This window comes from Schistocerca americana, chromosome 8 (assembly GCF_021461395.2).
Source record: "Schistocerca americana isolate TAMUIC-IGC-003095 chromosome 8, iqSchAmer2.1, whole genome shotgun sequence".
NCBI lineage: Eukaryota > Metazoa > Arthropoda > Insecta > Orthoptera > Acrididae > Schistocerca > Schistocerca americana.
Window position 1 is genome coordinate 282,169,303 of NC_060126.1, and position 13,184 is coordinate 282,182,486.

General features: G+C 44.6%; 1 protein-coding gene across 1 annotated transcript; it reads left to right on the forward strand.

The window, feature by feature from the left end:
• The first annotated feature begins 1,719 nt into the window (after window positions 1–1,719).
• Window positions 1,720–11,025, forward strand: LOC124545310 (endocuticle structural glycoprotein SgAbd-1). Its single transcript, XM_047124211.1, has 3 exons — window positions 1,720–1,869; window positions 7,801–8,117; window positions 10,396–11,025. Exons 1-3 carry the CDS (start codon window positions 1,858–1,860, stop codon window positions 10,670–10,672), a joined length of 606 nt encoding a protein of 201 aa, XP_046980167.1. The 5' UTR covers window positions 1,720–1,857; the 3' UTR covers window positions 10,673–11,025.
• Window positions 11,026–13,184: the final 2,159 nt, after the last annotated feature.

The following is a 13,184-nucleotide window of genomic DNA, read 5'->3' on the forward strand; positions in this document are numbered from 1 at the left end:
GTTAACAAGCCGGCCGGTGTGACCATGTGGGCGCTTCAGTCTGGAACCGCGCAACCGCTACTGTAGTAGGTTCGAATCCTGCTTCGGGCATGGATGTGTGTGAAGTCCTTAGGTTAGTTAGACTTAAATGTTAAGTCCCATAGGGCTCAGAGGCATTTGAACTGTTTTCTTCCAGATGGAAGCCGAAGTTTCGTTCCCAGCGTTTCTCAGTTGTCGACATCGTCGCTTAGTTGAAGTGTTCCTGGTAATAAAGCGCTTATATTTAGTCGCAAATTGTGCATCCTTAGTCGCTAGCGGCATGCCGGTACCGTTAGTGGCTCTTTACAAGACTCATCCCCAAAGTCACAGAGAGAGAGAGAGAGAGAGAGAGAGAGAGAGCCAGAGAAAGAGAGAATCTATGAAGCTCTGCCTTGATATCTCACTAACAAGTAACAATATCGAATACACGATCTGATCAGTCGACATTAATGTGAGGTGGGTCCACCCTTCGCCTTTGAGTAAGCTTGAACTCTGCTGGGGAAAGTCTCAATGAGGCATCTGAATGTCTGTTGTGGAATGAAATCCCTTCTTCCTCATGATCCATATCTGAGCGAAGTCGATGTTCTAACTCATCCAAACGGTGTTCGGGAGTCGAGACACTAGGCAGGTCAGTCTTTGTTATTGCCCACAAACCATTGTCTCATAAATTTTGGTTGGTGACAGAGTGCATTTAAGATACAATCATCACCCCCGAACTGTTCCTCTAATTTGCACAAAGCACAGTACTGCAAAAATGTTCATAATCTTACAAATTTGGGGTATTCTTAAGTTTAACAAAGAGACAAGAGCCCTATCACGAATGACGCCTCCATACCGTAGCAGGATGATAGATAAAGTTCTCGAGGCATATGCCAAATCCAAACTTGTCCATCGGATAGCCAGAGGGAACCGCAAATGATTCCTCCAAATCAGTCATTTCCAGTGGTCTACTATTATCGCTCTTTACAGCACCTCAAAGGTAGCTTAGCATTGACTACAGAAATTTGTGAAAAGTCGTGAGCTGCTCGAACGTTGTACCTCATTCTTTCTAACTCCCCACGCACAGCTATCGTGCTAGCTGGACTGTTGGTAGTCAGCAGTGCTTTCGTCCGCTAATTTCATGCGGTTTTTGACAACTACGAATTCCACTTTGCAATTGCATTACCAGAAGAGTTGGACAACTTCAGACGGGTTGAAATGTCCCTATCTAAATGGTTACTCAGGTGAGATCCGTAGAGATATCCACATCCTAAGATACTGAACGTTCTTGACCAACCTGCTCTGCTGTTATTGCTTCTTTACGCACGTCATAATACCCTCTTGTATACCTAAACTGGCGGGCCCACCCATCGTGTCATTTAATAGTGGATTCTGAATTACATTTGGGTGTCAGTATATTTTTGATCCGAGTGTGAGAAAGAGGAAAGCGTCTAACTTTATGACAGTATAACGCAGAACAGTAGACATACCGTTAAACTCGAGAGCATTTCGGTTGGTCAGTTGTCGAAGACGACGAGAATCGGGAGAAAACGACTTGCACGTGGAATCGGGGGGGGACAAAAGGACACGATGTGTCGCGTTCTGGCAATACAAGGACCGCACGCGAATCAGGCGGAATGCCGGCCATAAAGACGACACCGCCGCCGCTTCCCCGCCTCCTGCGCCTCTCCGCTGCTCCCGGAGAGGCGTCCTCGCGGCCACTACCGGCTGATGGCTGACGCCGCCGCCGGTCACGTGGTACGGCCGCTCCCTGGGGGTGGCGCCCCGCGACGGTATATATGCCCGCTGCCTGCTCCCACAGGCAGCACTTTCTGACAGAGGATCTGCTCGCCTTCTACAATGAACACCTTGGTAAGTCCTCTCAGTTTAATTTTCCTCACAGCTACACTAAAGTACAGCCAAATTAGTTTTCAATATTACTAATAGTTCCCAGTTTATATCTGACGTATCCTGTTCTTCTTAACGTATGTTATACGTGTTGTTAATTCAAAAAAAATGGTTCAAAGGGCTCAGAGTACTATGGGACTTAACAGCTGTGGTCATCAGTCCCCTAGAACTTAGAACTACTTAAACCTAACTAACCTAAGGACATCACACACATCCATGCCCGAGGCAGGATTCAAACCTGCGACCGTAGCAGTCCCGCGGTTCCGGACTGAGCGCCTAGAACCGCTAGACCACCGCGGCCGGCTGTTAATTCCTAGTTCCAGTTCCGTCACGTATAAATTTCACCTATTTCTTGCAAATACATCCCCTAGACCCTAGGTGTACATAGGCTCGGATCTCATCATACCGTGCTGAAAAACTAATATTTTCAACGCCTTTTTGTCATTGCATAGGAATACGAGAAGACACACCCTAGATTTTACATAGATTTCCTAGTTTTTGCTTCCAAGAAAACACATCGCTTCTTGCTTGGACTTTTGGTATGTTAGTAAGCTTTACTTCTGTACTTGAAAATTTAACATCCTTACGACGCTAGTAGAGATGTAAGGACGTTCAGATAGAGGAAGGCTGGTACTTTCTGAGATGCCCGTGGATTGAAATGTACAAAATAAGTGGTATAGATAGAGTGAAATATAGCAAGGAACTGAAGAGAGTTGGATACAATTACTGTATGTAATCAAAACGCCGGCCTGAGTGGCCGAGCAGTTCTAGGCGCTTCAGTCTGGAACCGCTCTGCCGCTACGGTCGCAGGTTCGAATCCTGCCTCGGGCATGCATGTGTGTGATGTCCTTATGTTTGTTAGGTTTAAGTAGTACTATGTTCTAGGGGACTGATGTGATGACCTCAGATGTTAACTCCCGTAGTGCTCAGAGCCATTTGAACCATTTTTTTGTAATCAAAAACAAGGAAAAGGAAGTGGATAGTGTTTGGCAGGGAATAACAATTAGGGAGGAATACATGTCAGATCATGTACCATGTGCCGAACGGCAGCAGATTCTGCAGCATTAATGGGGGAGCGGTGGACCGTCAGAATCGGAGACACAAAGGATCTGCTAGCAAGGCGGAAAATGTAATGATGATTTTGATCATGGTGAATCAGTATGTCAGACGCTGTTACGGAAGGCTTGATCCTAAGTAGATGTTTCCTGTACTGAGGCAGCTGCCACTTTCGGGTTAATACTTCTGCGTACTACCTGGCCACCCGACAGTCTTCTAACTAGACTTGACAGTGTAACACTTCTTTAGTTAATCGGTCGATGCATACTGTTTCCAATTTTCTCGGTTTTCGGGTGGCCCCGCTCCGATCGCTTGCGGCGAAAACACATATTCAGATGTATTTATTCCCTTTCTCTGGCCAGTGCAAGGTAGCTGTGAATTCTTTTCTATCTTGGCAGCGTGAGGACGACACTTCGCTGGTAAAGGCACTGAACAGGTTAGGTGCAGGATACTACCAAACGAAGGTCATGCGGTTCAACGACTACACACAGAACGACATTACAGAGACCTACATAATGGTAAATAGGTACTAATATTTATTTTATAGTGGTCGGCAAGAACATAGATGTATATAAGTTACTTCAGTTTTCACAGTGCGTAATATGAGAATTGTAAGGCACATACAAGTTGCAGGTGGATTCACACTACAACAGAGCTTGTGCATACTCGATAATGTATTTAGTTTTATTTACAGGGAAACTGACGCACTTTTTTGACAAGAAATACAGGTCCTTCTCACCCGGCAACTTGATATCATAGCCACTTGATTCACTATATCAAAAAATCGTTTCTACTGCATTTCTCAGCTTTGTATTTAATGAACAGAATTCCCTCGTCCCGCTAATGCGTTCTTTTTTGACTATCTCTGAGTTTTCTAGTAAGCCGAGGAACTGCAAAGGGAAAATATGTACTTCTCAAAAAATTAAATTATGTAGTTTCAGAGACATAGTATTACCACCATGGAAGCTTATCTACTCCAGCTGCACTGTGCCTCAGAATGCATGTCCTCAGTATCTGAATATAAAGGTGCAAATGGCTCTGAGCACTATGCGACTTAACGTCTGAGGTCATCAGTCGCCTAGAACTTAGAACTAATTAAACCTAAATAACCTAAGGACACCACACACATCCATGCCCGAGGCAGGATTCGAACCTGCGACCTGAGCGGTCGCTCGGCTCCAGACTGTAGCGCCTAGAACCGCACGGCCACTCCGGCCGGCATCTGAATATATCATTTGTTTATAACTGCACAGTACTTTACCAGTCTATGCGCATAACTCGAAACCATTGGTAATATACTGGTCTATGATTCATAACCATGATTTCCGATGTTCGCTATTTATTTCTTTCAAATTGAGTACTGGTACCATTCGATACCAATGTGTAAAAAACATCCCCGATGTTAATGCTTTCTTCTTCACATTGTGTTCACATAGTATATGCCCATTCTCGTGTTACTTAATCTCACGATAATTACACGTTTCAGATATTTATATGATTATGAGCAGATGAAGAAACAAGGCCTTGTAGTCTTATTCCCTCATGTAGTCTTATAATGAGCGAGACAGTAGCTGCCTCTGCTAGAGCATGGAGGAATATTTAACATGACTAACTGAAACCAGCTAGACAACACTATCTAGAGTTGATTGGGTTGCGTGAGAAAAGAGGTATGTTTATCGCACCAAATCTTACAGTGATGATAGCGAAGTTCTATTACAAACACTGTGTGTGCTTTAGTGTGCGAGCTTACAGTGATAGTAGCAGAGTTCTATTCGAGCAGTTATGGAAGTCATCGGGGGTATAATTTCCAAAGAGAAGACGCGTCTCTTTCCTGCGCCATCGGAAAACCACACGCTCTCGCATTGATGCTGCAGACGGAGCTAAATAAATTGGACACTGTAAACGAACTCAAGGTGAGAGGTAAGACAGCATTCAGGACATTCTCTTGCTTACTACAATTATACGTCATTGTTACCTGACCAACGTAACGGGTATATCTACTTGGCATCCAGAGACTAGTTAGCGAGTGTCGTACAATTCCCTGTCGACTGAAAATAGGGGTGTGGAGTCAGGTTTTCAGCGTTGTTTTATGCCAATACTGTAGTTTTCCATTTCTACCTAAAACAGAACAAATTAGTTAAAATAACAAGAGATTCAGGCAAGCTTGATTAATTGCGGTGGGAATCTAAAGATAAACTACCGATCACACAGTAATAGGGAAAGCGGGCTGTACTTGCAGATGAACAAACTCCCGAGAAGCCGAGAGAAAGGAGTATATGTTTCGCTTTATGGGGTGTCTCACATTATTCCGAACAGCCTCTTTCTCAAATGTTCTCGAATTATTTCCAGTTTTGAAATAAATGTTTGGGTTGAAACTTCCTGAGGGGTTAAAACTGTGTGCTAGATTCGTACTGAGAGTCTCGCCTGTCGCGAAAAATACTCTTAACTGCTCAGGTATCCAGTCACGATCTAACTGCTCCAGCTTCGTCTGCCTCTGACTTGTACTTGACAAACTAAACAAATACTCTACATTAAGAGTGTAGAAATCGGGCTGTAGATCAATGCTGAAGGTCTCAATAACAAGTTCATAAGCTGAACATTCACTCGATATTCTGAAACTAGAACGAGAGACACCGAAGACATTGCTGAATTTTGTTGGGAGACAGTTTTCCACCATTCATTGTCCCCATGACACTGTCTGAGCTATTCAACATGGATCATCAATCTAGTTATCAGGCATTCTCCCGAAAGTATCTACCATTAAGCTGTCAGTTGGATCCAGAATGGGTGGTTTGTTGATTCGAGAAGTACCTATATTAATTACATTGTGATGGAGAAGTTGTAAAGCGAGGTGGAAGTATTCTGAACTCGACAAGAAGAAGATTTCTAGTAAGGGGGTGGGGGAGGGGGGGAGCTGCATGCTTAACGTTGTTCTTGGATTCCATTTAACTAGATAACATCACCACACGAAAAATATTGCACAACGCCCAAAAGCATTTCCAGTATAACCGCCTAAAGGTGATCATTAACCATAATTTTGTCACCGCTTCGTTAGAGCTTGGTATTCAACGTAATTCCGCTAAGTAGGGCTTTTATAGATGGTGTGAACAGGGTAGCCAGATAACAACGAATACACTCCAGGCGGTTCACCTATTTTAACAGGGGGAGTGGGGGAGCCTTGCCGTCTATCCTTCTAAAGTAGCAATGGCGCAGGTCCACCTCGAAAGTTCACTGAGTACAATTACAACTAGCAATCCCAACGTATTTTCAAAAATTTCTTTTCCATGACCACTACAAAAAATAAAAAATACAAATTTCATTATTTGGTTCTGACTTTTATTAACAGCATACTCTTTAAAGTGGTACTCGTTCGTCCAGAACCTGAAAATATGTTTTAGCACTGCCTTCGGTGTATCATTGTATTTCCAGTAGTGTCTACGACAATTTTTGTACAAACTCCCATGTACTACTACGAGGGACAGGGAGAGACTTTATGATCACCACAGTTCTTCTTAAATATTTTGGGAAAGTTTAGACGTTTAGCTGACAAAAATCAAAACAATTACAGAATTCATTAAAATTACACAAAATATATTTCTTTTTAATTTTAAAATGTAATCTACACGACCAGATTAGAATATTTACAAGAGGCTGGTTTAAAGTAACACAAACCCCTTACTATTGCTTCAAGCTAGGCTCTTGTTTGTGTATATTAGTCCTCGTGAGCCATGCTTCAAACGTTACTTCTCAACCCGACTCCAAAAAATATCTCCCACTGCTCCTGTACTAGCGGCTGCTGAGAGACTTTACGCGACGGGAATTTCGCTGCGAGTCAGGTGTGCGTTGTAACGTGATCAAGAGCCGAACACCACTAGTCATTTGAAAAACATGTTCATGACTTTAAGTACATTAGCGTCGTAACAGACTAACTTGATAAGTTCCGATTGACATAAATATCCTGTATCCTCTCACCTCCAGAGTACTGGCAGTTCCTGAATAATTTCGGAGAAAATCTACACCTGTGTGTACATAGTATCAGTCGCTGCTATGTAGTTCATTTACAAGTTACGACAGTGTCGCGAATAAAGCAGTGACCCGTATATACAGTAAGTTTTCTTTAATTTACTTCTATGATCACAAACTTTTCGTTAATAGATTACCGGATTCGGTCTATAACGACCATCATCAGATCTGTTTTACAAAAACAAAACAAAGTCCTAATGTACTACAAACATAGTGGCATCGTCAAATGTTAAATGAAAATTTTTATAAAACAGATCTGATGATGGGCATTATAGACCGAAACCGATAAACTGTTAACACAAAGTTTGTGACCATAGACGCAAATTAAAGGAAAGTTAATGTAGTTCATTAATGCCGGTACTGTACTGAAATGCGTGTTTTCTCCACAATACAGTTCTTAAACTTTAAAGGCTACGTTTTCTCCTCTATTTCTAGCTTACAATGGGGACGTGAAGTCTCTAAAGCAAATTTCACTTGAATTCCACCGAAGGGCAAAGTTATCCCTTGGCACTGATGCTCCACATGAAAGAAGACGATAATAAACACTGTTTCGCTGACAGCAGGGCAACATTTTTTTAAGCGAATAAAACAGAACACGGACTGACGCAGGGCGAAAAGGAGCATGTGTGCATTGTTCTGCCGTTTCCAAGGCACAGCCTATAGGTCTTGTTCTGAGGTGTACAGTACACCTCGAAAGCCAGGTGGAGCGTGCTGTACACAATGAACTCGAGACGCACAGAGAAAGTCGTCACAATGGGAAGCTGTTGGAGAAGACCCTCGCGACTGGGTGCGCACTGTATCCGTGCCCCTCCGCAGGTACTGGTGGCTCTGACGGTGTTGTGCGGCGCGGCGGTGGCGCGGCCGCAGGTGCCCGTCTTCGACCCGTTCCCCAAGTACAACCCCATCGACGTGCGGATCCCGCGGCCGTCCGCCACGCCGGCGCGCCCGTCGCCGCCAGCGAGCCGCGCTCCGCCCCCACCGCGCCCCGTCGTGCCGTCGCAGCCGCTGCCGGCCCCCGCGCCACAGCCCGCCTTCGTGCCAGCGCGCACCATCCCGCAGGCCTCCTCAGAGGGCCACTGGATCATCATCAAGCAGGCCAAGGACCAGCGCAACGATGGATCCTACCGGTGGAAGTAAGTATTCATACGTCCTCCGTGCTTCTTCCAAACTACTCACTGACTAATAGAGGTACAACCGAAAAGATCTAGTAGAGGACATTGAAACAAGCAAGTATCTTAGGTCTGGAAACCAACTGTCTCCCCGAGAGGAAATACCCGCATTCATGTTGTTATATGCCTGTCTGCATGACGCTGCACGTGGTGGAAGGATGCTTATGCACCGGCAGACTTTGAGGTGGCTGTCGACACGTATAGGCATCGCTGAATAAATGTGCTGAGGCCTGCCTGAACAGTGGCCGTGTGGAACTACTGTAGCAGTGTATTGATCTTCAAGTGCATATCTGCAGTTGGATCCCGGGGGCACTCTAAGCACTCAGTCATAATTCGATGTATCGGGGAAAACATTGTTTTAAAGATCTGTTTTTATTAAAAACGACAGGCATTGCAGCACTTCACAGTTATTTGACACCTGTGAATGGTAAAAATATGCCGAAATCCCGATCGTGGAGAAAAAATGTAATTATTTAGTAACAATCCAGGAGAAAAATATACGCTCTCTGCTTTGGCCACAAAGTTGCGTCTTCAGATAATCTTGAAAGCGTATAACCATAAATTTTATATGTTTTTAAGATGTTTTTTTCGTAGATTAATCACGTCTGAAGTTGGCAACTTGGTGTCGGAACCGTTAGTGTGAATATTATATATTATAAGTGATAGTGACGTTTTGAACCTCGCATAGTTCCATTTGGTAGTACGTTTGAAAAGACTCTCTTCGTTGCCCGAGAGTATCGAATATCAAGGCTACAGGCGCTGCTACGTATTACTAGTGTGCTGTCTTAGACGGTGGCGAATAACACTACTGGCCATTAAAAATGCTACACCAAGAAGAAATGCAGATGATAAACGGGTATTCATTGGCCAAATATATTATACTAGAACTGACATGTGATTCCATTTTCACGCAATTTGGGTGCATAGATCCTGAGAAATCAGTGCCCAGAACAACCACCTCTGGCCGTAATAATGGCCGTGATACGCCTGCCCATTGAGTCAAACGGAGCTTGGATGGCGCGTACAGATACAGCTGCTAATGCAGCTTCAACACGATACCACAGTTCATCAAGAGTAGCGGCTGGCGTATTGTAACGAGCCAATTGCTCAGCCACCATTGACCAGACGTTTTCAATTGGAGAGAGATCTGGAGAATGCGCTGGCCAGGGCAGCAGTCGAACAATTTCTGTATCCAAAAAGGCCCGTACAGGACCTGCATCATGCGATCGTGCAGTATCCTGCTGAAATATAGGATTTCGCAGGGATCCAATGAAGGGTAGAGCTACGGGTCATAACACATCTGAAATCTAACGTCCACTGTTCAAAGTGCCGACAATGCGAACAAGAGGTGACCGAGATGTGTAATCAGTGGCACCCCACACCATGACGCCGGGTCATACGCCAGTATGGCGATGACGAATACACGCTTCCAATGTGCGTGCGACCTTCATGATGCTGTAAACAGAACCTGGATTCATCCGAAAAAATGACGTTTTGCAATTCGTGCACCCAGGTTCGTCTTTGAGTACTCCTTCGCAGGCGCTCCTGTCTGTGATGCAGCGTCAAGGGTAACCGTAGCCATGGTCTCCGAGCTGATAGTCCATGCTGCTGCAAACGTCGTCGAACTGTTCGTGCAGATTACTGTTGTCTAGCAAACGTCCCCATCTGTTGACTCAGGGATCGAGACGTGGCTGCACGATCCGTTAGAGCCATGCGCATAAGATGCCTGTCATCTCGAGTGCTAGTGATACGAGGTCGTTGGGATCCAGCCCGGCGTTCCGTATTACCCTCCTGAACCCACCGATTCCATATTCTGCAAACAGTCATTGGATCTCGACCAGCGCGAGCAGCAATGTCGCGGTACGATATACCACATTCGCGATAGGCTACAATCCGACCTGGATCAAAGTCGGAAACGTGATGGTACGCATTTTTCCTCCTTACACGAGGCATCACAACGACGATTCACCAGGCAACTGCTGTTTGTGTATGAGAAATCGGTTGGAAACTTTCCTCATATCAGCACGTTGTAGGTGTCGCCACCGGCACCAACCTTGTGTGAATGCTCTGAAAAGCTAATGATTTGCATGTCACAGCATCTTCTTCCAGTCGGTTAAATTTGGCGTCTGTAGCATGACATCTTCGTGGTATAGCAATTTTAATGTCCAGTAGTGTACTTTCCCGGTGAGCTTAATTGCGATACGAGTTGGTATACCTGTTTCTCACTGTGCCCTGTCCGCAGCTACGAGACGGAGAACGGCATCGCGGCTGAGGAGACGGGCGCCCTGAAGGCGATCGCGCCCAACGAGGACGGCACGGCGGCGCAGGGTTTCTACTCATACACGGCGCCCGACGGCACGCCAGTCCGCGTCACCTACACCGCCGACGAGAACGGCTTCCAGGCGCAGGGCGACCACTTCCCCGTGGCGCCGCCCATCCCGGAGGCGATCCAGCGCGCGCTCGCCTGGAACGCCGCCCACCCGGAGGAGGAGGTCGAGACTCCAGCCAGGAGGGCCTGAGCTTCCTCTCCACCTCACGGATACACTGCCGGACGTCCACCGCCGGACCGTCTTCGACTAACAGAACCGTCTTCGAGCCTCGGACACTTCTACTACCCTAGTAACTTCTCTTCGTTTCCCAACAAGGCGCATCGCCATGCGTCGATGTCTTTCTAGCGTCGTAGCAACGCAGTAACTGTGCTACTTTGCAGCCCCCGTCTCGTGAGTGTGCGGTGCGCGTCTCCTTCTCAACCTCCGCGCGTCTCTTCTTCGCGAGTTCAGTTCCTCACTCTTATGCTGAACGATATTTAAGATCTTATATAATTATGTGTATCATTGCATGGCAATAAAGTTTATACTAAGGCCAGTAAAAACTGTGTTTGTTTCTTTCCTTCATTTTTGACATTATAACCTACACTGCTAAAAATTTCTTGAAATTTAGGACTTCCATATGCTTTAAAGAATAAATTATTTTCTTCCCTTTTCTTTTTTGGTGCAGGGAAGAAACAAATTGACCCTTTCACTAAAATTTTTTTCACAGTTAAAGATGTTAATGGCTGGATCTTTAATCACTATCATAGTAAGAACTCATACAAAAAAATATTTGAAGCTGTTTCGTTTTCTGCTGTCATGGACTGCGCGGTTGGTCCCGGCTGAGGTTCGAGTCCTCCCTCGGGCATGGGTGTGTGTGTTTGTGCTTAGGATAATTAAGGTTAAGCAGTGTGTAAGCTTAGGGACTGATGACCTTAGCAGTTAAGTCCCATAAGATTTCAAACACATTTGAACATTTTTCTGTTTCGTTTTATAATGCGGAAAGGGGCGATACGTACAGGTTTTTCCATAATACCTTCCGGGGCTTCAGAAGACTACAGCATAAAATACGATACACTTTAAAAACCGACACAAACCATCGCATACAGCATCCAATCAGGTCTGTAACTAACGTAGGTCCTCAACATGGGCGCCATTAGTAACGCAGCAAACGTCAATACGTACGTATGATTCACAGACACAAATTTTCCAGGAAGGCGGACCGCCTTCTAAATCAGTTTGTTGGGTTGCCTATTCGCAGAGGCGAATTAATCCGATACAGTAATACGTGGCAAAGGGGCAACAGAAGACAGCACGACCTATAGGCGCAATCTGTAACTACAGAATCCTGCGAACTATTAGCACGCTTCCCTTTACCTGTGGGACATTGGCACATAGCAATAACATGCAGGAAATTTCCACAGGCCATCTGATAACTTATCCTGAGAAACACACGTTCAAATGGTAGTGGAAAGGTTAAACAATAAGCACAGCTGTTAAACGAGCCACAATAGAAAAGATCTACAGCAACTGTCGCAGTAAAATAGTCTCAACGTTCTATCCGACCGGAGGCCCTAGTCACACAAGATTTACATAGGAATACATAGCTTCGGGCTGTGATAAAACTCAAACTTCAGTTCATTTTATTTACCTTCGCGATTCCACATTATTTTTATATGTGTTCGACACAATCATATGAGCAGCTTACAACGGCGTAACCGGTTTCGACCATCAAGTGCTCATCCTCAGACTAAAGGTACATGCTGCATGCACATTCCTTTGCGTTGTCAACGATACTGAAGCCAGCATGTGCCTTTTGTCTGAAGCTGATAAGAGACTGGTCGAATCATTTACGTCATAGTGAAATGCTTATGTGACTGTAGAAAAAGTATAAAACCAAAAGAACGTATGTCACTTACTTCATTTTCTGGACAATGTACCCTTTTTCCAAATTGTTTCATTGTTCCTACATTTCTGTGCACCTTTATTTTCGTTTTATCTACAACAGAGTTGGGCTACGCCAACTGCACCTAGATGTAACTGTAACGAATGCATTCAAGGCTTAATGAATCCCATTTTGTAATGCTCAGAAAAAGTAATTTGTGGATCTCTTTCAACGATCGAAAAGTTACTATTTCCGCCTCCGCTGCAGTGCTCTCTGAACAAGTTTTTCAGGCCAGTGACAGGCACTCAACATACAACAGCACAAGGAATCTTCCTTAGCTTTCGACAAGTTGAAACCGATAGTAGTTATATAAAACTATTGCACAGCGAACTGTATTTTATTAAAGTTCGAAGCAATTTCATGCTGCTGGCACATCAGAAAAAATTGCGTGCGTTTTTCAGATTAAGGTTAACCGCAGAAGTTGTGCAAGGAAGGTCATTAAATTAGAGACTAAAACGTGAGGAGTTGTGCCAAAGGACTTTCCACTCAGTGGGAGATTTTTAACGAATCGTAAAATACCTTCACGCCACTCGCCAAATAAGTTTCTATGACGGGTACTAATTTTATAGCACAGTGTCACAGCTGATTGCTGATAAATGCTAGTGAGAGTGTAAAGTAACGACCGAACACTACATGGGCCTTATATTTACACTAAAATACGATTCACTGTGGTCTCACAACTGGACCTCACAAACTGACTTTTTCGTCAGCTTCATCGTTTTTCATTTGTATGTTAGAAATCGAGTCGTTACACAACAATGTAATAAACTAAGGCGT